The sequence below is a fragment of the Pan troglodytes genome, chromosome 10 (genome assembly GCF_028858775.2).
Source record: "Pan troglodytes isolate AG18354 chromosome 10, NHGRI_mPanTro3-v2.0_pri, whole genome shotgun sequence".
In the NCBI taxonomy this organism is placed as follows: domain Eukaryota; kingdom Metazoa; phylum Chordata; class Mammalia; order Primates; family Hominidae; genus Pan; species Pan troglodytes.
Window position 1 is genome coordinate 126,515,642 of NC_072408.2, and position 25,882 is coordinate 126,541,523.

The 25,882-nt window shown below is 43.6% G+C and overlaps 1 protein-coding gene and 1 non-coding gene across 2 annotated transcripts in view; both read right to left on the bottom strand.

Annotated features, from left to right (window-relative positions):
* Positions 1–25,882, bottom strand: part of CIT (citron rho-interacting serine/threonine kinase) — a 191,349-nt gene that overhangs the window by 25,730 nt on the left and 139,737 nt on the right. Inside the window, 13 exon segments of the mRNA NM_001329948.2 lie at positions 585–754; positions 1,000–1,104; positions 1,624–1,715; positions 1,889–2,069; positions 2,618–2,755; positions 6,651–6,815; positions 7,105–7,267; positions 8,869–8,976; positions 9,728–9,868; positions 16,907–17,011; positions 18,899–19,034; positions 22,535–22,728; positions 23,531–23,728. Of these exon segments, the coding sequence (NP_001316877.2) occupies positions 585–754; positions 1,000–1,104; positions 1,624–1,715; positions 1,889–2,069; positions 2,618–2,755; positions 6,651–6,815; positions 7,105–7,267; positions 8,869–8,976; positions 9,728–9,868; positions 16,907–17,011; positions 18,899–19,034; positions 22,535–22,728; positions 23,531–23,728 (1,896 nt within the window).
* Positions 2,056–2,145, bottom strand: MIR1178 (microRNA mir-1178). The gene has a single exon (NR_035563.1). It is a non-coding gene; the product is annotated as a microRNA mir-1178 (primary transcript).

Consider the following 25,882-nt stretch of genomic DNA (forward strand, 5'->3'; position numbering starts at 1 on the left):
GCCACAACCAAGGTCTACAATGCCACCAGAGTAGGCTACTGATGCCGATTCCCCCATTCTTTTTCCTTTGTTTTTACAGTCCATGCCTCGCTCTGTTGCCCAGGCTGGAGTACAGTGGCACAATCGTAGCTCACTGCAGCCTCAAACTCCTGGGCGATCCGCCGGCCTCAGCCTCCCTACTAGCTGGAACTACAGGTGCATGTCACCACACCTGGCTAACTTTCTTTCTTTCTTTTTCTTTTTTTAAGAGATGGGATCTTGCTATCTTGCCCAGTCTGGTTTCAAACTCCTGGGCTCGAGTGATCCTCCTGCCTTGGCCTCCTGGGTCACTGGGACCACAGGCATGAGCCACCGCATCCCTGATTCCCACAATCTAAATGGATCATGATGCCACACAAGCTACTTTGGTGCTTGTGCCTTCATCACCACCAGACTCCTGGCCATGACACAGTCTAGAGCCATCAGCCCTCAGAGAGAGAGTCTGAGGGGAGTCAAAATGGCCAATGGGATTCTCGTCGTTAACACCAGTTACCAAGTCAGCCCCCTTTACAAAGACAACCTCCAGGGCCCGTTTTCATACTCACAGCATCAGCTTCTGCTTTTTCCCTAGAAACTCTCCCACCTGCGACAACTGATTCTAAGGCGGTGACCCAGCGCTGTTTGTCAGGGAAGCTGGGAGCTAGCAAGTAGAGGGTTCTCCCGGGCCAGCAGGTGGTGTGCGGGTGAGATTCCATCTTCAGTATGTATGGGACATCTAGGAGATTTCACAGAGAGCACAGGATTGCGTGTGGATTTCCCCCGTTCCCACTGGGAGGGACGGGCCTGAGAGATCAAAGATGCCCACCAAACCACGCAAATCCCAGTTACCGCCAAGGCGGGGAGCGGAGGAAGATGGGCCTCCTTTGCAGAGCCAATCTTCCCTGTACCACCCCTTCTGTCCCTGCTGATTGGCCAAGCCCGGCCCACCTCCAGGGCGGGGCTCCTCCGGCTCCTCCTCACCTGCTTTGGCTGTATTTGCGAGTTCGGAAGCACCAACGGCACCATGAATAGATACATCCCCGTCGGGAAGGCACAGCTCAAATTCTTCCACCGGCCTCTGTCCAGCTTGGTGCAAAGAGGAAGGGCAGAAAGAAAAACAAAAGAACAGGAACAAGAACAAGGGGAGAAGAGAGGAGAAGAGAGAGCGAGAGAGACAGCAAGGGAGAGAGAGAGACAGGGTACGTGTGTAAAGAGAGGCGCACGAGAACAAGGAAGGGACAGAGGTGTGCAGAGAAGGCAGAGAGGGAAGATAAAAAAAAATAAAGTGTGTCAGATGAGTAGCACAGTCAAATTTCTGATGACGATGCGGATTTATGGGTTAGTTGACTGAGGCAGAAGTTCTCGGAAGGTGTATTAGCAGGTGGAATCTTCAGGGCAGCGCCCTGCGGGTTCTTCAGGGGGGAGACCTATAGATGTGAGTATCGCACCAATAACCTTTAGAGAAGTCATTTGGTTTGTAAGTTTCAAAAATGGAAAAGCGTAGAAGGCTTGCAAGGCAGTCCAAAAAACAAAGCCTTCGCGCCAGCACTGGGGAGACCTGGGTTAGCCACGTGCAATGACCTTCCCCCTGAATTATTAATTTACCTTCTCTGGCTTCATTGTCATAAATGAGGACTTTTGATCCCTCCAGGACAATGTACTTCCTGTCCCAGCCTTGCTGTCCTCGTTTGTTATTCCTGAGGAAAGAAAGATGGAAAAGAAAAATGTCTGAACTCAGAAGAAACATCCGGCTGGAGGATAGGATGAGGGGGTGGCAGAGTTCCTAGAAAAGACACTTCCCTAGAAAACATCAGGGACAGAGTGGCTTGTGGCAGCACCTGCTCCAGCCCAAGCCACCCTGCCATGGTACCTGGGCACCTTCATCCACCCTTCCAGGTGCAAGCTGCTGCTGGGCTCCTTGGTCTGGAGACCTGGGGAGTTCATTTTGTCACGGCAGAAGGCCTCGGTGAAGTGTGTGGCATATTCAGCAGGCAAGCCGCAGGTGGCTGGCAAGCACGTGGAGCACTTGGGGTGACACATCACCTGACATTCTAGGGAAGAACAGTGAGCAACCTGAGGGCATGCTCAGCCGACCCCGGACCCTTCCCTTCCTCTGCCAGCCAACCCCTGGGCTTCTCTACCCCAGCCGGGCCCAGAGAGTCTGGCCCTGGCTTGCAGGTAGTCTCCTGAGCTTCCCCTGGTGCCAGGCCCCTGCAGAAAGGGAAAACAAAAGTGCCAAGTGCTCTTGACCCAGTTTTCCAGGCTTCAATCCAGGCCGCCCACAAACACGTGTGTAAAGAACACGTTTGCATGTTTCAGTTGGAGTCAGCGTAAAGGTAGGGAGAGACCAGCCTGACAAAAAGGGGCTGGAAATTAGCAAAGCCTAAGGCACTTTGAGCAGCAGGCTGGAGTCATGAGCTGCAGACATATATAAACTCACAGCTTCAACAGGGGAAAAATAGCATCCTCCTACTGAAATAAGAAGCTCGAAAATGAATGCACTATATGATGAGTTAGAAAAAAATCACCTCCACCTGATAGACTTTTTAAGCTGGAGATGCACAGGTGCCCAGCACAGATGCACAACTACTGATCTTACCGAGACATTTGGATGCCTGGCGTCCAAAGTGCACGGTATCCAGACACACAGCACACTTTGTGGCTCGCATGTTCAGTCCTACGTTGAATCGGTGAGGAATATTGTGGTGCATGCGTTCCTTAAGACGCCGACTAAATTCTGGAGGAAAATGTTTTAAAAAATCATTAGAGTACTGCAAATGATCCCATCAGGAAAGTGAAAAGACAACCCACAGAAAGGGAAAAAATACTTGCAAATCAAATCTCTGATAAGGGACTCATATCTAGAATACATAAAGAACTCTTACAACTCAATAATAAAAGGACAACCCAATTTTAAAATGGGCCAAGAATTTAAATAGACACCTCCCCGAAGAGGATAAATGGCCAACAAGCAAATGAAAAGATGCTCAACATTATTAGTCGTTAGAGAGATGCGAATCAAAACCCCAAGCAGACACCACTTCACAACCACTAGGATGTCTACAGTCTAAAAAAAGGAAGATAAGTGTTGATGACGATGTGGAGAAACTGGAACCCTCACACATTCCTGGTGAGAATGTAAAAATGGTGCAGCCACTTTGGAACTCAGTCTGGTAGTTCTGTAAAAGGTTAAACATAGTTACCCCAGGACCCAGCAATTCCGCTCCTGGCTATATATCCAAGGGGACTGAAAACATATGTACCCACAAAAATCTGTACATAAATGTTCACAGCAGCATAATTTATGACAACTACAAAGTGAAAACAACACAAATGTCCATCAATGGTGATATGGTTTGGCTGCGTCCCCACCCAAATCTCATCTTGAATTGCAGCTGCCATAATTCCCATGTGTTGGGAGGGACTTGGTGGGAGATAACTGAATCATGCGGGTGGTTTCCCCCATACTGTTCTTGTGGTAGTGAATAAGATCTGATAGTTTTATAAGGGGAAACCCCTCTCGCTTGGTTCTTATTCTCTTTTGTCACCGCCACATGAGACATGCCTTTTGCCTTCCACCATGATTGGGAGGCCTCCCCAGCCACATGGAACTGTGAGTCTATTACACCTCTTTTTCTTTATAAATTACCCAGTCTTGGGCATGTCTTTATCAGCAGTGTGAAAATGGACTAATGAAAATGGATTAATGGATAATCAGATGTGCCATCTACACAATGGAGTATTATTCAGCCATGAAAGGAATGAAGTTCTGATACATGCTACAACATGGGTGAACCTTGAAAACATTACATTCCATGAAAGAAGCCAGACACAAAGGCCGCATGCAGTATGATTCATCTTTATGAAATGTCTAAGAGAGCAGATCGACAGAGACAGAAAGTAGATTGGTGGTTGCTAAGAAGAACATTAGTGGAAGGAGAATGGCGGGGGACTGATAATGTGTATGGAGTATTTTTTGGGTGGGGGGGTGTCAAAATTGTTCAAAAATTAGAATGTGATGAGGGTTACACAACCCTGTAAACTTACTGAAAAAGACTGAATTGTACATTTTTAATGAGCGAACTGTATGGTATGCAAATTACATCTGAATGAAACTGTTAAAACCATTAGAACAGGTTAGTTACAGATTTTGAAACTATTAACACTAACAGATGCATCTAGATTTATAAGACTCAACTTAAAATCTCCATTATCCAGTGATTAGGAATCAGGCTTTAAGAACATGTTACTGGTAGGAGATTGACTGACTATACGGTAGGCTCTCCTTACAATATCACCCCCCTTCCTTTCTTGGAAAGGTGCAAGGAATAAGTAACAGGAATGCACTTTGAAACTGTGTGGTGCAGTATACACAAAGGAGCAATATACTGTAGTACTATCACTATTCAGGGACATTTCAGTGGACACCACAGCCAGAAGCAATGCTTTCCTCTATCTTGTCATCACCATTTTAATGAGTTTAAAAGTAAAGCTCTTGGGCTGGGCACAGTGGCTCAAACCTGTAATGCCAGCACTCTGGGAGGCCAAGGCAAGTGGATCGCTTGAGGTCAGGAGTTCAAGACCAGCCTGGCCAACATGGTGAAACCCTATCTCTACTAAAAATAAAAATATTAGCCAGGCATGGTGGCGCATGCCTATAATCCCAGCTACTCAGGAAGCTGAGGCATGAGAATCGCTTGAGCCTGGGAGGCAGAGGTTGCAGTGAGCCAAGATTGCACCACTGCTCTCCAAGCCTGGGCGACAGAGCGAGACTCTGTCTCAAAACAAACAAACAACAAAAAAAAAAAGTAAAGCTCTTTGATTCAAGGAGTTATATAAACACAGGAGGAAGAAAATGACTTCAGGCTAAAGAAAAACAACAGCAACAAGAAAACACCATCTGGTTTACAACCAAAACAGGTTTGATTGCAATGCCATGATTGCTAAACCACAGCTCTACCCTAGTGTTCCTAAGACATTCCAAACAGCTTCCTTGGCCTTTTCTTAAGTCCTTTTAATCTCTAGGTAAATGGAGTACATTTGAGACCAGCAAGAAAACTCCTCACACTGTTGGTAGAAATAAACATTGGCACAAACTATCAGCACTCAAAATGTACATGACCTTTAACCCAATGATTCATTTCCCAGGAATTTCTCCAGGCACAACACCCACAGAGGCACAGGATGTCCTCTGCAAGGTGTTTACAGTAACAAGGGATTGGAAACAACCTAAATGGCCATCAACAGGAGCCTGGCTTAACAGGTGAATTGCATGCTCACACCACAGAATACTGTGTGGTTCTCTGAAAGAATGGGGTAGGTCCTTATGTACTAATGTGAAACCTCTAAGATAGCACTTTAATGAAATGAAGGTGTCTTGCAGTGTATACTGTAGTGTGCTATGATATTTATAAGAGAAAAAAGGCCTGAGAGATAAGCTTATGTTTTCTTGTTTTTGTTTTTGAGACAGAGTTTCAGTCTTGTTGCCCAGACTGGAGTGCAATGGCTTTATCTTGGCTCACTGCAACCTCTGCCTCCCAGGTTCAAACAGTTCTCCTGCCTCAGCCTCCCAGGTAACTGGGATTACAGGCATGCACCACCACACCCGGCTAATTTTGTATTTTTAGTAGAGACAGGGTTTCTCCATGTTGGTCAGGCTAGTCTCGAACTCCCAACCTCAGGTGATCCGCCCACCTCAGCCTCCCAAAGTGCTGGGATTACAGGCGTGAGCCACCACTATAATATTTATAAAAGAAAAAAGGCCTGAGAGAGAGATGTGCTTATTTTTTCATATTCTTTTTTCTTTTCTTTTCTTTTCTTTTTTTTTGAGATGGAGTCTCACTTTATCACCCAGGCTGGAGTGCAGTGGGGTGATCTCGGCTCACTGCAACCTCCACCTCCTGGGTTCAAATGATTCTACTGCCTTAGCCTCCCAAGTAGCTGGGACTTCAGGAGAATGCTACCACACCCAGCTAATTTTTGTATTTTTAGTAGAAATGAGGTTTCACCATGTTGGCCAGGCTGGTCTCAAACTCCTGACCTCAGGTGATCCACCTGCCTCAGCGCCCCAAAGTGCTGGGATTACTGGCGTGAGCCACCACGCCCAGCCTATTTTCTCATATTCTTTAAATATAATCACACAATGTAAGATACATGAATGATATAGACATGTGGTCACATATATGAACCAACACTGAGGATGGGGAGCCAGGAGACTGACTTCTTTTTTTTTTTTTTTTTTTTTTTGAGATGGAGTTTCCCTCTTGTTGCCCAGGCTGGAGTGCAATGGCGCAATCTCGGCTACCGCAACCTCCGCCTCCCGGATTCAAGCAATTCTCCTGCCTCAGCCTCCCAAGTAGCTAGGATTACAGGCATACACCACTATGCTCAGCTAATTTTGCATTTTTAGTAGAGACGGGGTTTCTCCATGTTGGTCAGGCTGGTCTTGAGCTCCCAACTTCAGGTGATCTGCCCACCTCGGCCTCCCAAAGTGCTGGGGTTACAGGTGTGAGCCACCGTGCCTGGCCAAGACTGACTTTTTAATCTTTAACCCCTAGTATTACTTGTAATTTTTACCATATGCCCGCATGTCTTAGTCGACTAAAAGAAATTTCCATACAACTCCAACGTACCCTCTGGAGTTGAAGACTCCTTTCTGCGGCTGGATGGCGGGGCCAGCAGGCTCATGGCACTGGGCTGGTGCTCTGGCGACCGCACGATGGCGGACATGGCGATCTGCTGCCTCGCGGTGGCTGGCGTGGATGGGTGTGGGTGGTCCGTTGCTTTGCGGTGGGCAGCTGCAGAGAGACCAGGACAATGCCTTTTGGTTAGCTGGGTCGCCTAGAGGACCAAACTAAGCCGAATGTCCCTGGGCTGTCTTTCAAGGACCCGAGACCAAAAGAATATGCGTCACATCAACTTGGCAATGCACAGGGGCCATACGTTTTTCAGACATGGGATGTCTGGTCTGAAAGCGTATGGGCCATAAACAAAGACACTGAGCTAGTTAGTCTTGGCTGATCTCACTGAGATCAATCCTCTGCCTTTTCCACATCCTTGAGCATTTTGGAGAGAGTGAGCCCCTACCTTCCTCCCGGGCGGACCGGAGCTCGATGCGGGTCTTCTGAAGGGCTTCCTCTAGCTCTGCACAGCGAGCTTTCTCCTTCTCCAGGGCCAGCTTCAGCTCATTGTACTGCAGAGGAACCTGTGTGGGTAAAGCAGGGTCCTCTTTCCGTCGACTAAATAAACCCTAGCAATGGAAACAGAGATATCTCCTAACTCCTGGAAACTGGCACTTGAAACTAGCTAAAGGAAATCTGACTCGGGAGGAGCAAACCACAAAAGCCAGGAGCATACTCACTGTAAGTGTATTTAGTAAAAATGGCATGTGAAGGGGGGGAAGGGTAGGCTGAGCCACAGCCCGTTCCAGCCGGCTGAAAAAAATAGGGGTGCGGAAGTTTTCACCAAGAGGATTAAAGATGCTTGAATGGCCACCACCTCTTCCTCTAGCATTGCCAAGACAGGAGAGTCATGTCCTGAGTCTTTCCCATTCAAAAAATGGAATCAGGAGAGTATGGAGTATGGAGTCAGGAGAGATGGTTCAGAGGTCACTCTTGCCTTGGAATATGTCTCATGATGCTCAGTTACAAGACACAGAGATGAGTGTTTTGTAAAAGGAAGCAAAATTTTAAAAGGAATTCTAAAATGAGGTCAAAACAAGGGGCTTACTAAAAAAAAAATGCAAATGAAAATATTTACTATACATGGAAAAAAAAGGAAAACAGAATAATGCAACTTAAAAAAAAGGTAACTAAAAAAAATAACAAATGGAAACACCCTAACTAAATCAAGTGACATAACCAGGTAACAGTTCACTGCTAAAATAAAAAAGATTAAATATCATAAGCATAACAACCATATACAGTCACGCAGCATGCAAGAAAATCCTTCCCGTGTAGCCAACGTCTAGTGGGAGGTGGCCTCTGAATGTTGTGCTCATCCCCTTACAGCGAAGATGGCACCGGAAATATTGAGACAACTGTCAACTTCAGCCCTCCACTCCTTCCTCCTAGGTATTCTAAGTCATCAAGGCCTCTCCTGCAAAACCACTGCCACTGCCGCTATGGTATGCTTCTGCATTTGGAAGGAAACTGCAAGCTTCTTCAAGACTTTTCTGGAACTGAGAACACCTGGCCAAACCTAGTATGAAGGCTTTAGTGGTTTGGGAAAGCATGTATAGATCAGGCTTATGAAAAACAATCTTCTCATGTGCACTATGTATAACCCTGCCCCTAGTTTGTAATTTGTCTCCTGCAATCTAAAAGGGATGTTCAGTACTTGGCAGAGGGGAGAAGTGTCCAGTCAGACACTTCAGGCAGGTCACCCCAGCTCCCTGAGTTCTAGTCTCTTTGTGAGCCAATCAAAAGGACTGGACTAGATCACTGTTAAAGTCCTTTCTGGAGTGTGGTATGAGAGACCTGAACTGCTGAAGCCCCATACTTGTGACTTGCTAACTCCCTCTAGAGTCATGTATGCATGACTTGGTATAAATCTTTCTCTCTGCATACATCCCTCTGCCCCAACTGCTATGTGTGTGGGTTGGGGAGGGATTACTTCTTTAACAAAGATACTATGATTTGAATGGTCATAAACAAAAAGTAGTTTGTTAGACTTGATCACTGATATCTTTCAGTAAGACCTATTATAATTATCTCAAAATCTATTTTTCAACCAAAAAAGTATACTTTGTTTTCTTCTATGTTCCTATGATTATATATCACAGTGGTGTCCACTGAGCCATGAATGATGAGTGAAACTGACAATTCCCACTTTTCAAACACTTTGACTCACCTTTTTCTTTTTAGCAGGTTGGTCCATTTTGGCTTGCAGAAAATCAATGAGTTTGGTTTGTTGAGAAATAGTCCCTTCCATTTTCACCTTTTCATGAGAATAGAGAACCTAAAATTCAAGAAAACAAACTAACCTCAAATCCAGACAGAAGTATACTTTTAAAGTTGGTACTTTAAGAAACTAAAAAGTGAAGTTGTTAGGACACTAATATATGAAAATCCAACACAGACAGTACTGAGTCAGTATTTATTTAGTCCAATTTTACTGCAAAAGAGAAAAAAGATATATTTATAGATAAATATGTGAAAAAGTAAAAATAGCAACAGGTTCCTTGTAGGTCATGGTCACTATAGAAATCTTCCAACTTCTCTGAATGTTTGCAATCTTTGAAAATAAAATCTTGGGGAAAATACACACAATATGCAGCACAAAGATACTGACCATTTTACCAGATGACTGTACAATCATGCTTTGCCTCTACAGACTTATTTATTTATTTATTTATTTATTTATTTATTTATTTATTTATTTTCTTGAGACAGAGTCTTGCTCTGTTGCCCGGGCTGGAGTGCAGTGGCGTGATCTCAGCCCACTGCAACCTCCACCTCCCGGGTTCAAGCCATTCTCCTTCCTCAGTCTCCCGAGTAGCTGGGACTACAGGCACCCGCCACCACGCCAGGCTAATTTTTGTATTTTTAGTAGAGATGGGGTTTCACCATGTTGGCCAGGCTGGTCTCGAACTCCTGACCTCAAGTGATCTGCCCTCCTCAGCCTCCCAAAGTGCTGGGATTACAGGCATGAGCCACTGCGCCCAGCCGTGCAGACCATTTTTAAGCAGATTCCCTCTGCCAGTCCTCACCTGAATGTTTTCCAGCTGATACTCCAAGTCACTTCTTTCTGTCTTCAGTAGATCAGCCCGATCTAGAGCTTCTTGCAGTCCTTGAGTCAGACGGAAAATGTGATTTTTCTGCAGGTCCATCTGCTGCTGTAATTTGGCTTGCTAGTGGGGAGAAGGGCCAGGGAAGTGCTTGATACTGCACACAATACAATTTGTTCCCCTGCTGTTCCTATTTCAAACTAATTTCAGGCATGGCACCAGAAGTACAGCTTTTGAAATCATCTCAATTCAGAATTACCAATTGTCATCTATTCCAAAAGGATGCAAGCACAGTTAAAATGAATTTGCACAGAAACCTCTGCCGGCCAACAAGTTCGAGGATCCCTACCGTCACAGGAAGTCCAGGCTGCAGGGATGGCCTTCCCAGACAGAGTTCCAATTGCGGATATTTTGGTACATTAAAGTGAGGATATTTTGGATGGCATGAGCCATCCGAGTTGACATCTAAGGCAGTTCGACTCAGTGCCATGACAACTAAGTTCCAATGTCTTTATTTTCTGTTTTCAAGATCTTAATTGTTGCTATGAGAAATTACTCCATGCAGGCAGTGTGGGATACACAAAGAGAAATCATATCATCCCTTACTTAATAAAGGTCCCATCAGGGTAAGAGACCCCAACAAGTACATGAATAACCACAATCATGAGACATATTTCTACAACGTTGGGGGAAAAGAAGAAGATCCCAGTTACAGTACAGAGTGTTGGTAAAACCCAGAAAAGAAATTCAATTAAGTATATTGAAAATAGTTTTGTGCTGCAAATCTCGCTCCAATTTTTATAATGGAAGTTAACCAGAAAATAGGACAGGCTATAAAGACGCTGGTTTTTGGTTCTTTTTCCTAAAATGCATCTGTTTCTAAAAAAGCAGGAGAGAGCAGGCATCCTGATGAGACAGTGCTTGATTTTATCCAAACCCTGGATTATAGCTTAACTACACTTAGTGTGGCCCAAATAATCTCTTCCCTGGTAGCCTGGGTCCTCTGCAGACTTAGGGACAGAGAGCTACTCAAAGCAATAAACATCATCACTGGAGATTCCAAAAGGCCTATGGCAGCCCCCAAACTCCTCCATCCCAGCAGGCCCAGAGCCACTGATAATCTCAGCATTTCCTGGCCCTCTCTGTCTCTTTGCTTCTCTCTACCTCTGTTTTTCTTTCCATTTATATTCCTCACCTGCCCTTCCTCTTAACATGTAGCTGATTCCCTAAGGCATCGTGTTGCAGTAGAAAGACCTGGATGCTGGATTCTTACAGACCCTGGTTTAAATCCTGACTTTTACACTTATCATATCACTGATACCTGTTAAAATCTGTATTTATCACCTCTCAGAGCCTCAGTTTCTTCATTTGAAAGTGGGTATACTAGCTTGCCTCATTGGATGACATATTGAACAAAGTGCCCAGTATACAGTAGGTGCTTACTGAATGTTTGTCCTCTCCATCTCCTTTGTCCTTCTTTCTTCCCTCCATTCAGTTAAGGTGCTCCCTCTCATCCTCCCGTCTGCCTTTCCCTAACAGTACTGCCACAAAGGAAGAGCTACCAACTAAAGATCACCTGGGGCCAGGCACAGTGGCTCACACCTGAAATCCCAGGACTCTGGGAGGCTGAGGTGGGAGGATGGCTTGAGCCCATGAGTTCGAAGTGGCAATGAGCTATGATTATGCCACTGCATTCCAGCCTGGGTGACAGAGCAAGACCCTGTCTCTGAAAAAATAAAAACGAAAATTAAAAAAAAAATCATTTGGCCTGTGTGCGTAATCTGGAATTTCTCAATCAAACCACAGAGCCCCCTAAAATACAGGAAAAAAGGAAAGAAACAGCTAAGATACCCTCCTCCGCAGCATGAGTGATTTCTTCTGCAAATTACCCTCTTTAGTTTCTTCCCACTATTTTAGGACAACATTAATTACTAGGCAGAAACCAGAGAAACAAGTGCTGGGGACGAGAATCTGTTTGGTGACAGCTGAGCCCAAAATATTTTTCTAGAATAAACGCATCAACTGTCCATTAGCTTTCCAAGAAATAGGCTGGTTATTCCCTATACATAAAAAAAAAAAAAAGTAAGCGGGGCATTTGTACTCTATGAAATGTTTTTCAGAAGCATTTACCTGCTTCCCAGAAAGAAGCAAACAGAGGTATATTCATGGGCCAGTGTTAGACTGAAAGGGGGGTCTTAGCTGTGTGTTTAGACCTGTCCAACAATTTCACGAGGAAACTGTAAGGAAAAAGACAGGAAACTGGGAGGAAAAAGAAAGGGCCTGGATGATAGAACAACAGCATGAAACAACCCCCGTGGGCTGGAAGAATGGATCAAGACCAACAAGAAAAACTTCAGTAGGGCGGTATTTTTTAAATTGTCAATGGAATAAATCTAGAACATAAAGATGTTTTTAAGAAAAAGCAAACTTGTGGAAGGGCAGGTAGTGATTTAACAGACCAGTGGTGTCAATGATGTGATCAAAACTACCCAAAGAGCACAGGTAATTGGCAGAGGTTTAGAGCCCAGTATGGAGACGGAAAGATCCCAATGTATTCAGTGCTATTCAGACCACATGGACTTGTAGAAACTCTCTGTGGAAAGACAAATCTACCAGAAAAGAACATCCAAAGCTTGAGGGGATCTAAAATGTTTCACTTAAAAAAGAGAAGGTGGCCGGGTGCAGTGGCTCACTCTTGTAATCCTAGCACTTTGGGAGGCCAAGGCAGGAGGATCGCTTGAGCCCAGGAGTTTGAGGGCAACATAGGGAGACGCCGTCTCTACAAAAATACTTGAAAAAATAAAAGAGAAGGCAATTTGGAGTGGGAGAGCTATTTGGATATCTAGTTGACTGTCACAGAGATAATAAAACTAGTTATCTCCCAGGAACGTTGCAAGGACTGTAAGAGTTAATTCATGTACTCAGAGAGTCAGTCACATGGTAAGTGCTAATTAAACATTAGTTATTTTAATTATTAATCAAGTAATCTATTAATCAGTATTAATCTCCCATTTTGGTTGGAGATATCAGACTACTTTCTAATTTCATGTGTTTTAACGTAATAGAACCAATAGGTAAAAGTGGAAGGTTTTTAGTTCAAAATAAGAATGTTCTAAGAATGAGAGTTGCTGAAAAATGGGTTGGGATGTCCAAAGTCATTGTAAGTATTTAGGCCAAGGTTCAACGGGGCCTACCTATGAGGAGGGTTGGGGAAGGGATCTTCTACCTTGGATGAGAGATGAATTTGACCAGGACTAGCAAATGGACTTTGATCACTGATATTACTTCCAATGAACAGATAGTGGCTATAAAGTGTCATGTTGGCCAGGTGCAGTGGCTCACGCCTGGAATCCCAGCACTTTGGGAGGCCAAGGTGGGTGGATCACGAGGTCAAGAGATCGAGACCATCCTGGCCAATGTGGTGAAACCCTGTCTCTACTAAAAATACAAAAAATTAGCCGGGCGTGATAGCAGGCGCCTGTAGTCCCAGCTACTCGGGAGGCTGAGGCAGAATGGCGTGAACCCGGGAGGCGGAGCTTGCAGTGAGCCAAGATCACTGCACTCCAGTCTGGGCGACAGAGCGAGACTCCATCTCAAAAAAAAAAAAAAGTGTCATGTTGAGAAAGCTTCTGAAGCCATTTTGGGCCCAGGAGGAAAAATGTGAAAGATCCATTAGTAAAGTTTGTCAGGAGCAAAGATAAAGGGAATAGTGCTGGAAATTCAGACTGGATGATATAAAAATTCTTTCAATTCTGAGACTTTGATTCTGGCTCCATTTAAAAGTCTCCTTATAGGCCAGGCATGGTAGCTCATGCTATAATCCTAGCACATTGGGAGGCTGAGATGGGCGGATCATTTGAGGCCAGGAGTTGGAGACAAGCTGGGCCAACATCGTGAAACCTCGTCTCTACTAAAAATACAAAAAAATTTAGCCGGGAGTGCTGGTGTATACCTGTAATCTCAGCTACTCGGGAGGCTGAAGCAGGAGAATTGCTTGACCCTCGGAGGTGGAGGTTGCAGTGAGCCAAGATCACGCCACTGCACTCCAGCCTGGGCGAGAGAGCAAGACTCTGTCTCAAAAAATAAAAATAAAAATAAAAAATAAAAGTCTCCGCACCTACGAAGAGGATACTTAGGTGGAAGCCTTGGGCACATATGCTTATACAGCACACACCAACCAGGAGGCCCAATCACAATGTGGACAATAAAGAGCATTCTTTGTTCCAGAATGGTTTCAACTGTCACTGAAATCTGCCTCCGGCTCAATGTCAGCCAGAAGTCTGTGCTCAAAAATCTTTCTGTGAGGAACATCCTGGGAAACTGGAAATGTTCTCATGTAGGTTAGAAGTGAGAAGGAGGGAACTGAATTGGGATCCCGGCACTCTATTCCTAGAGTCGTCACTGACTCACCACATAACCTTGGACCAAAGTACTGGGCTGTCAGGGCCAACTCGCCCTCTCAGAAGGAAAATAGGACAGGCAAGAGCATTGATTATTTCTGTTCTTTCTGTTTGCAGGATGTGCCTAAGTGGGAACACTGTCTATTCACTCCAGATAAAAGACCCTAATTCTCTATTTGACCACGAGGTACATTTAACATTTCCATTGTAGTGTTGTTCTTAAGGCCACGGGGTGAATTCCTATGTGTGTTCACCAAATATACGTGTGTGTGTGTGTGTGTGTGTGTGTGTGTGTGTTTAGTATTAATTTTATTTTTTAAATTGTTTACAGAGGCAAAATACACGACATAAAATTTACCATTTTAACCATTTTTTAAGTGTATAGTTCAGTGGCATTAAGTACACTCATGTTATTGTGTAACCACCACCACCATCCATTTCTAGAACTTTCTCAAACTCCCACCCATATTTTTCATTTTCATTTTTAATTTTTATTTTGAGACAGGCTCTCACTCTGTCACCCAGGCTACAGTGCAGTGGTACCATCAGAGCTCAATGCAGCCTCAAACACCTGGGCTCAAGTGATCCTCCCACCTCAGCCTCCTGAGTAGCTGGGACTAGAACTGCACACCACCACACTTGGCTAATTTTTTTTTTTTTTTTTTTTTTTTGTAGAGATGCGGTCTCACTATGTTGCCTAGACTGGTCTCAAACTCTCGGCCTCAAGCAATCCTCACGCCTCAGCCACCCATATTTTTTAAAGTATCATTCAATAAAATATTTTATACTCACCCGCAAAAATGTCACTATACTTTTCAAACTTAACAGCATAACAATATTATTTCTATCCGCAAAGTGCCTCAGGAGCTATGGGTATCACGTGACAAAACCTCATCAGCCAGAACAGGGCATTCTGGTTAATTAAACTGTCAGGCTCACTAAGGGTTAAACAGAATACTCTTTGGAGTCCAATTTTTCATTATAAAGTGCATTTGTCCTTGCAGGTCAATCCTAAAGAACAAAGCGGAATCATCAGTGATTCAACACAGAGGGCTCTGGTTGGGGAGTGGGAGGTAGTCATCAATTTAAATAGCCATTCTCAGAGTTCTGTGAAAAGGTACCAGCCATCACGTAAGGGATGGGTTTAGAAGATCAGTCTGAGCTTGTCTATTATGCTTCAAAAGCAGGGCACACATTATTTTTAACTAAATTACCCAATGTTCAAAAACCTTCATGAAATTTGGTACTCAGAATAATCTGATAAAATTCTGCCCTGTGCAGGAAGCTAATTTGCATGGATGTCCTATCGGCATGAAACTTAATATACTTTGGATATTAGCTCTAAAGAACAATTTAACTCAATATTCATTCACCCATGTATTTAATAAACTTCTATTTGGCACACACTTACTATGTGCTTGACACTCCATTAAGCATCACATAGAAGGATAAAAATGACAGAGACCCTCTGGCCTTCATGACATAGTCTTTTAATGTGTTAAATACCTTAAGACAAGTATTATATGACCCCCATACTCTTACTTGAAAATTCTAATTTCAAAATATCTAATTTGGATCTGACAAATTGTCACTTTCAAAATTCCACCTGGAACGGAAAGCTAACTACTGCACATTCTCACTTACAAGTGGGAGCTAAGCTATGAGTATGAAGGCACACAAGTGGTATAATAGACACTGTGGATTCAGAAGGGGGAAGGCGAGGAGGGGAGTGAGGGATGAAAAATTACCTATCGGGTATGATATACACTATTTGCGTGACAGGTACACGAAAAGCCCAGACTTCACCACCACACAATTCACCCATGTCACCAAAAAAACACTTGTACCCCTAAAGCTATTGAAATAAAAAAATCTTTTAATGAAATTTGTTTACAAGTCCAGGCAGGGCACGGGGACTCATGCCTGTAACCCCAACACTTTGGGAGGCCAAGACAGGTAGATCACTTGAGCCCAAGGGTTTGAAACCAGCCAGCCTGAGCAACATGGGGAAACCCCATCTCTACAAATCAATACAAAAATTAGTCGAGCATGGTGGCATATACCTGTAGTCCCAGCTACTTAGGAGGCTGAGGTGGGAGGATGACCTGAACCCAGGAAGTCAAGGCTGCAGTGAGTAGTAATTGCTCCACTGCATTCTAGCCTGGGCAACAGAGCAAGACCAAAAAAAAAAAAAAGACTCCAGAGAGAAATGAGCTACCAGCTATGAAAAGACATGGAGGAAACCTGGATGCATATGACTAAGTGAAAGCAGCTGATCTGAAAGGCTACATCCTGTGTGATTCCAGATATGCAACATTCTGGAAAAGGGAACACTATGGAGACAGCAAAAAGATCAGTGGCTGCCAGGAGTTGAGGGTGGGGAGGGATGAACAGGCAGAGTACAGAGGGTTTTCAGGGCAGTGAAACTATCCTGTATGATACGGTAAAGGTGGATAACTGTCATTACACATTTGTCAAAACCCATAGAACATACAACACCAATAGCAAACCTAATTTAAACTATGCATTTGGGGTGATGACGATGTGTCAGTGCAGGCCCATTGATTGTAACAAATGGACACTCTGGTACAGGGTGTTGATAGCTGGGGACACTGTGGGAGGAGGAGACAGGGAGTATGTGGGAACTCTCTGTGCTTTCTGCTCAATTTTGCTGTGAACCTAAAGCTGCTCCAAAAAAAAGAAGCCTATTAAAAGAAAAAAAAAATCCACTTGGCCCTTCTCCCAGGTATTTCACACTCACCTCTTCCAGAAGCCTCTGTTTGAGCTCTCGTTCAGTCTCCAGCTTCTGCTGTAAGCTTCGGGCATTCATTTCAAGCATAGCATGCTTCTTCTCCAGGTCATTGAGCTAGACATTTGGAAAGATTGGCATAATGCCACACTTAGGAATGTTAGATGCTGACAACGTTTATGAATGTCCACGAACCTTCACGAAGAAAGAATATTGAGTTCTAAAGGTCAGAACGTAAAGGTTGCTTTTTTCTAAATACAGAAGTCCCTGTCACTGGTGAGTCTTCCATAGGTTATTATATGAGGATGGAAATTATTTCTAAGGGATGGCTCTTAAATATGGCTGTGACAAGTTCTAGGAGGATAACTGCTCAAGGACTTATTTATCTGACATGCTTTGGCTGAATTTAATTAAATAATCATACGCTGAATGCTTACTACCTGCATTATAGCTTTTAGGAAGAAAGGATAACCAAGCTCTCAAGGATCTTACGTCAACTCAGAAAGGCCCATAACTAGACATGTATGCAAATAATGACTGCTCTGTCAGCTTATAAGTTTGATAAGAAAGGCTTGGGAAAGAAATTCAACCCAATTAGGAGAAGATCAAGACAATAAGGTATTGCAAAGTCTGGAGCTTTAAAAGATATGAAGGACTTTGCTGCTTAACATTTTAAGAACAGTCAACTAGAAAAAAATATTTTTCACATTAAACATAAAAGGCCTCACATAGCTCTAATAAATCTAGTTTCCTCATGCTTAAAAAAAATGGTAACCCAGTTTCAGGGAACTCAGGAGCATTCCTGACTAGAGAGCTCTGGCCTTAAATCTAATAATTCTGCTTCTATTAATATAAGTATCTGGTAAGAAAATAATCACGGATGTCCATAAAGATTCATGTTTATCATATTGTTATTTATATGGTAAAATACTGGAAGCTCAAATTTCCAATACAAGTATAATGATTCAAGTAGGTACTTCCATGCAATTTATTTTTTTTAGAATCACATATTCAAAAAATATTCAACTCAGAAAAAACCTGAAGTTAAATGATTTTTAATAAAAACAGGTAAAGCTGTATATATAATGAAAATCTAATTTATAAAAATACATACGTATGTCTATGTATATGTGTGTATGCATAAACATAAGCACAGAGACTGCAAATAAATACACCAATAAAACAACAGCGATGGGTGACCAGCCATTATTTCTTTTACTTTTCTGTGGTTTCTATATTTTCCACAATGACCCAAATAATTATTTTTCTATCATGAAATAACAAAGTTATAGAAAATATAAAATCAGATCGTTATTTTATTTTGTGTGTGTATGTGCATGAAAAAGAGTGCCTATGTATGCATCTGTGTGTTCATACATAAAAGTCCTCTGATCTTCACTTTCGTGATCTGTACGCTGAAGCGCCTATTCTGTATCTCTCTCAAGATTATTAGCTAAAATCTCCAAAACATCGTTTATGACTATAAATGTAATATGGAGAGGCACATGGATGGAACACGTGTATTTCCGATGTGAAATACTGAGAACCAGCATGCGTCATCAGACCCTATCACGACCCTGAACTTGGAACACGGAGAAGCTGAGCTGCCTATTACTGCAGCAATGGGATGAGCATTAGTCACTGCCACCAAGAACTTCCCAAAGATGCACAGCATTCAATCCATAAAGCCTTCTGGAAATAGGATGCCAGACAACCAGAGAGTAGAACACCCAGATCAAAATTCGAACTTCAAGGGCCTAGACACACAGATTTTAAAAAGTCACTGGCCGACTGTGATCACTGGGTACCCACCGCACCCACCCACGCTACTGCCAACCAAAAATGTCCCATGGTAAGGCAAAACCATGGGACATTTTTGGAGTGCATGAACATATGTTTATGAAATATGTTTGCCATGGATTGCATTTGAATTTTTATCAAGCGTGCCTTTAAAAGAAGGAAACGAAAATGTTTTCCTAAAAAGCAGAAGGGGTGGGCGCTGACCTTGTCAGAGAGGCTCTCGGCCTTCAGCTTCTGCTCTTTGAGAGCCTGCTGCAGAGCGAGAATCTCAGCCTTGTGCTCCTTCACTGCCAGCTCCACCACCTGGCGAGACTCGGTGATCCGCTGATCGGCTCTCGCCCTGCCAGAAAGACACAGGTCAGCTTTTGGTAGCCCCCCAACAGCTGACCTGCGGAAAGAAGGCTGGTCCATCTCTAATCCTGACGAGCAACTAAACAGGCTGCAGGCCAGAAAGATGCCCAACCTTGACTCTTAGTTCCAAACTGTCTTCCTTTCCAACAGCTTACAAAGCAAAGATTTGACCCATGTTAGGCTTGGGTAAGGAAAAACAAAACAGGCCAGGCACGGTGGCTCATGCCTGTAATCCCAGCAGTTTGGGAGGCCAAGGTGGGTGGATTACCTGAGGTCAGGAGTTCAAGACCAGCCTGGCCAACGTGGTGAAATCCCATCTTTACTAAAAATACAAAATTAGCTGGGTGTGGTGGCGTGCGCCCCTAAACCCAGCTACTCGGGAGGCTGAGGCAGGAGAATCACTTGAACCCAGGAGGTGGAAGTTGCAGTGAGCCGAGATCACACCACCGCACTCCAGCCTGGGTGATAGAGCAAGACTCCGTCTCAAAACAAAACAAAATCAAAGTTAAATGTTTTTGGGTACTCATCAAGAAACTGAAATTTGAGGCTGGGTGCGGTGGCTCACGCCTGTAATCCCAACACTTTGGGAGGCTGAGGTGGGCAGATCACCTGAGGTCAAGAGTTCGAGACCAGCCTGGCCAACATGGTGAAACCCCATCTCTACAAAAGATACAAAAAATTAGCCAGGCATAGTGGCTCATGCCTGTAATCCTAGCTACTCAGGAGGCTGAGGCAGGAGAATTGCTTGAACTCGGGAGGCAGAGTTGCAGTGAGCCGAGATGGCACCACTGCACTCCAGCCTGGGCAACAAAGCAAGACTCCATTCTCAAAAAAAGAAAAAACGAAAGTGAAACTTGAATCTGATGAGTGTCTCCATAAATAATGCTAAAGAATAGAAAAACCAGAAGCAAAATAGGAAAAAAAAAATCACTTCCCTTTCCCCATTTAGGTATCATGCTTCCTAATTCCACACTTTGGCTTATACAATCTCCTCCACTGGCCATTCCCTCCTTTGCTACTCTGCAAACTCAAATCTTACTCAGCCTTCAAGGATAAATTCAAATGCTATGATCTCCATAAAACTATTCCCACTTTCTCTTCTCAGGAGCAACCTCACCTTGTTCTGTAACCAAAGCATAACTGTATTTCTCTCCTAAATATATATATACTTTTTTTTTTTTTTTTGAGATGGAGTCCCACTCTGTCGCCCAGGCTGGAGTTCAGTGGCGTGATCTCAGCTCACTGCAACCTCCACCTCCAAGATTCAAGCGATTCTCCTGCCTCAGCCTCCCAAGTAGCTTAGACTATAGGCACGTGCCACCAAACCCGGCTAATTTTTGTATTTTTTGTAAAGACAGGATTTCGCCATGTTGGCCAGGCTGGTCTCAAACTCCTGACCTCAAGTGATCCACCCACTTCGGCCTCCCCATCTCTCCTAAATATCTGAATCCATATCTCCTCCAGTAGACTCTTAGGCTCTTGAGGACAAAGATTAACAATTATATTTTACTCATCTCAGTATCCCATATAATACCAAAACAGAAAAAAGAAAAAAAAGGAAAAGAAAGGCACGATCTTCCACAATTGCCCTGAAAGCAGACATGAAATGAAAGCAGACTAATGCTAGTCTTCCTGAGAACAGTTCATAATTATACCTTCCATGTATGGTCGTGTATTTCTTGATGCTGAAGCCAGATCCTAACCCAAAAATGATCTCTGTAGGTCCCTAGAAACAGCTAGGATAGGAGCTGGACTTGAGGGTGGGAGGGAAGGGGTCTGTGGGAAAACAACCAGAACTTACAATGAGGATGGGGGAGTCTAAGGATTCAGAAGGAAGCTGGAATAGGAGACTTAAACAGCAGTCCCTCACATCAACAAATACCCTGAGTGGGGAAGCTGGGAGGATCTACAAAAAGGAACTATTTCTACCATTTCTTTTGAAATGTAAGGGTTTTCATCTTTTACCTCCAAACTTTTGGAGCTCAACTGAACTTTGCGTAATCCATCTGACATATTTAGTTAAGCCTACTATGGCCAAGCAAATGTGAGAGATACCCAAGTGAGTGTAATACAGACTAATTCATTGATCGATATTTCTATGGATAGCTAATCTTGCTTAAGGAGTTCAGAGAATCACAGGAAGGTAAGTTTCAGAGGAAGGTGACATGAGCAAGTTGATGAAAAATGGATCCGATTCAGCTGTGCAGACAGGAAGTCACGGGGCACACACTAGCCCATATCGTGCCTTTGTACAAACTGGAAAGCGGCACCCGTCCTTCTAGACCATTTCTTTCCATCTGTGAAATGTCACAATGTACCAATTTTGTCAGAAAGAAAACACTTTTCTGCCATGAGCTGTGTAAAACTGTCATAACAACTCTTCCAGTCTATGACATCTTTAATGTGACCAGCAACCCTTAGAACTATGGAGTACGCAATTGTGCCACTGTGGCCCCACAGGAAGGGAAATCTATACTGGGGAACTGTGGAAACAAAAGTGAGAAAGCAGAGGAACGATACTGCCTGAACTGATTATTATCATTTCCTACTAAGAAAGGAGAAAAAAAAAAAAAAACCAGCCAGGTGTGGTGGCTCACGCTTGTAATCCCAGCACTCTGGGAGACCAAGGCAGGTGGATCACTTGAGGTCAGGAGTTTGAGACCAGCCTGGCCAACACGCTGAAACCCCGTCTCTACAAAAATACAAAAAAAATTAGCCGGGCATAGTGGTGCACACCTGTATTCCCAGCTACTTGGGAGGCTGAAGAAGGAGAATTCCTCCCACCCTGGAGGTGGAGGTTGCAGTGAACTGCGATGGTGCCACTGCACTCCAGCCTGGGTGACAGAGACTCTGTCACAAAAAAAAAAAACAAAAAAAACCCACTAAACTATTCTTGTACAGCAGTGGTTCTCAACTGGGGACAATGGAGACACAGGGGATATTGGGGGCAATGTCTAGAGACATATTTGTTGTCACAACGTGGGAAGGGGGTTGTTGGTGGCATCTAGTGAGTAGAGACTAGGGATGCTGTCCTGTCCTACAATGCACAGGACAGCCCCCATAACAAAGAATGACCCAGCCTGACATGTCAATAGTGCCAAGGTTGAGGAACCCTGGGGTGGAGGGAAGACCAGGATTAAAATGGTAATGGTTTTGCTATGGTCTTGCTATGGTCACTCTGACAAGAAACCTCATGAGAGTTTTCTGCACAGAAAACAGAGGTATTTGCCCTGATGCCCAGGCCTCTGCATGGGGAAAACAGATACCAGTCATAGCCACAGAATCCAACTCACACTATCTACGTTTACAACTAGGGTGACCACCCTATCCTGGTTTGCCCAAGAGTCTCCTGATTTTTAGCACCAGGAGGCTTGTGACCCAGGAAACTTCTCAGTCTCGGCGGGAATAGCTGATCACCCTGTCCACAACTCTCAGGTCGATCCTCCTGCGGTCACCTGTCATGAGCTTTCCACAAACACAAAGCCCCACCTGCTCTGTTTCTCGGTGTCCAGCATCCTCTGCAGCTCTCGAACCCGACACTCAAACTGGGATTTCTCATCACCCAGGACGCTCCTCCAGGCCTCCCACTGCCGCTCTTTTTCTAGCAGCTCATCGTTTAGGGCCTCCAAATCCATGACCTGTTCCTCCAGCATGGTGCACGTGGTCTTCAGAGCCTCCATCGTCTGCAAATCAGTAGCACTGATTTGTGCCTTGTCTTTAAACAAGGATTTCCTGGAGATTACTTTGGTCGGGTCAGTTTCAGAAAAGCACAAGTTTCTAACTACAGTTTGAAATGCGGTTTGTCTTTTGCTTCTGCAGCCCAAGGGGACCAGGCAAGAATGGATGAAGGGCCAGTTCTGCAGCCACCTTAGAGGCAGGATCCAAAGCAAAGCCAGGGGAAGTGACCAAGCTTAAAATCAAGCCATTTACATTGATCCCCCAAAGCATTTGATTTTGTTTTTATCTATCTTTATTTTTTCGAGACAGGGTCCAGCTCTGTCACCCAGGCTGGAGTACAGTGGCATGATCACAGTTCACTGCAGCCTCGACCTCCTGGGTTCAAGCGTTCCTCCCGCCTCAGCATCCTGAAAAGCTGGAACTACTGGCATGCACCACCAAGCCCAGCTAATTTTTATCTTTTTTATTTTTATTTTTTTTAAGAGATGGGGTCTCACTATATTGCCCAGACTGATCCTGAACTCCTCGGCTCAAGTGATCCTTCTGCCTCGGCCTCCCAAAGTACTGGGATGACAGGGAAGAGCTGCCACACTGGCCCTATTTTTTAAAATCAAAATTAATAAGAACTACACACTTTTAAAATACATTTTTAAAACCCTAAAGACTTGGAAACAAGACATGATTTTAAAAAGAGCCCAATTACTGTATGAGGTTCAGTGTTGGAACCCCTGGGAGAACGCACCGAGCACTCCTAAAATCCTTCTAAAAGTCCTCCAGGGATCTCACGACCTTGTTAACCCTCCTTACTTGCTTCTGGCTGGTAAGCTGCATCTCTCGTTCCGTGATCTCCCGGCGGAGATGGTCCACTTCACTTCGCAGTTGTACAATCTCGTCGTTGGCGCCAGAAGCCTCATCGAGTTGTTTGGACAAGTAGAAGTTTTGGTTGTTGAGTTCAGCGTTGTCCTCGGTCAGCTGGTTTAGCTGCTCCTCCAGGTCTGTGATTACCTAAAAGAGGAAAGGAATCCAGTTACACGCCAAGCACATTCATTTCAAATAAGAAATTGCTTCTAGGGCTATGGATTTCTGAACCCACGTGACACTGGCAATCAACGTGCCGCTCATGAGTTTGCCCACCTGACCTTGAGAGCCATGTCCAAGCTCCTATGCCCAGCCACTTAACTCTAAACACGAGCAGTGGAAGAAAAAGACTCAGTTTCTCTCTAACTCAGGACACATCTAAAAAATATGGCAAAAGCAATCAAAAGTAATCACTGCATGAAACGGATGACTTCGAATGAGATCAAATTGACGGAAATAATATAATGTGGAAAGAAAATGCAAATTAAGAATAGACTGGTATCACCATCCACTAATTAAGCTAAAAATGCCCATGACACTATCACTAGGACCTTATTATTGGAGATGGCCATAGTCTTAGAAAGCAAAATGAAGTTCTTATCAAGGAAGACTGACAGGGAAAGACACCAGGAGTTATTTCGATAATATCACAAGCAATAAATTTAATTTCATACAACAAGGAAAAAAACTTCAGGGAAACTCAGAAAAACCCTGAAAATACAATACACTGTACTATAGCATGACTTTAATGGATTTTACTATACAGTTGGCTATCAGACAATGGGAAGCCATGTATATGAAATTGTTATTTTATTGAGAGAGATTTAATCGGGGTTTGCTAAATTACTCTCCTGCTCAGTAGCAGAATGACTTCAATTTCAGAACATTTAGCTTTCCTATTCTCTTTGCTGAGATTTAGTATTACGGCTTGCAGAGAGCTTTTATGTATAATACTTTGGAAGTTTAAGGGCAATTTTCTAATAATAGTTGGACTGAGGCACACAGGCAGTAAATTAAATTTTACATAACAAAAAGAAGGAAATTAAAAGGAAATGCTGTTAAGCCTACAGTTATTAATTGTTTCCAATTTTCAAACCTAGAGCCGATTTCGTTTATGAAATGTTGCCATTGCTTTCATGACTAATTCCCTATTTTAACCCTCTTTGATTATCAATTTTAAAAAAAATCTTCCCAGGCACATGAAATTAAAGAACATCAATTAAGTACACTTGTCCACAAATGTACTCAGAGGAGATACAACTTTTCATTTTGTTAACTGAGCTGATAACCTTTTAGTGTATGGTCTAATGGTCTAGTAATTTGCTTTTTAATGTCAAAAGCCACATTAATTCCTATGTACGATTTTGAAGTACACTGTCAGCTACAAGAGGGGGAATAAAAGTTATCTGGTCAGGTTCTTAGCTCAGATACATTCTTTATCAAGGAAGACAAATAAGGAAAATCTGTACGTTTGCCATTCCTAACAGACACTTATGACTTGCAGGGTCCCTGCCTTTCCCTTTCTGTGGCATGTTAAATCTCCTAAAACCAGAAACAATGAATAAACAATGCCCACTAGTTCAACTGGTCTCCTTCCTGTACGTAGTAAACCCATTCCTTAAGATGTTTTTCATAATGTCTCCATTTAACTACTAATTCCGCCCCCTACCTCTTTCCCAAAGAAAAATAAGACAGGCAAGCTGGCTTGGAAGATATAAAATGGATTCTGGAACCCCCAATAAGCCATCTGACCTTTGCTGGGTTGGTTTCTTCATCTGTGACATGGGAGTGAACACTATATTTACTCATCTGCTTTTACCTTTTTAATTATTTTAATTTTCTTGCATGTTATTTGACCTTAATGCACCATGTAAACATGAGGTCAGGAGATCAAGACCATCCCGGCTAACACGGTGAAACCCCGTCTCTACTAAAAATACAAAAAATTAACCAGGCGTGGTGGCGGGCACCTGTAGTCCCAGCTACTCGGGAGGCTGAGGCAGGAGAATGGCATGAACCCGGGAGGCGGAGCTTGCAGTGAGCCACAATTGTGCCACTGCACTCCAGCCTGGGTGACAGAGCAAGATTCCATCTCAAAAAAAAAAAAAAAAAAAAAAGCCTCTTGGGGAATAAATAGACTAGACTATAGAAAGTCTACTCACATGAAAATACATCATTGCCAAAATAATTTACTTGCCATTCAAGGATGTACTTACGACTTTGGGTACCTGCTTTCTTTGATTCACGAAAAAAATGCAATTTATCATTTGTGATGGTAGCCCATTTCTGCCACCTCTTCTT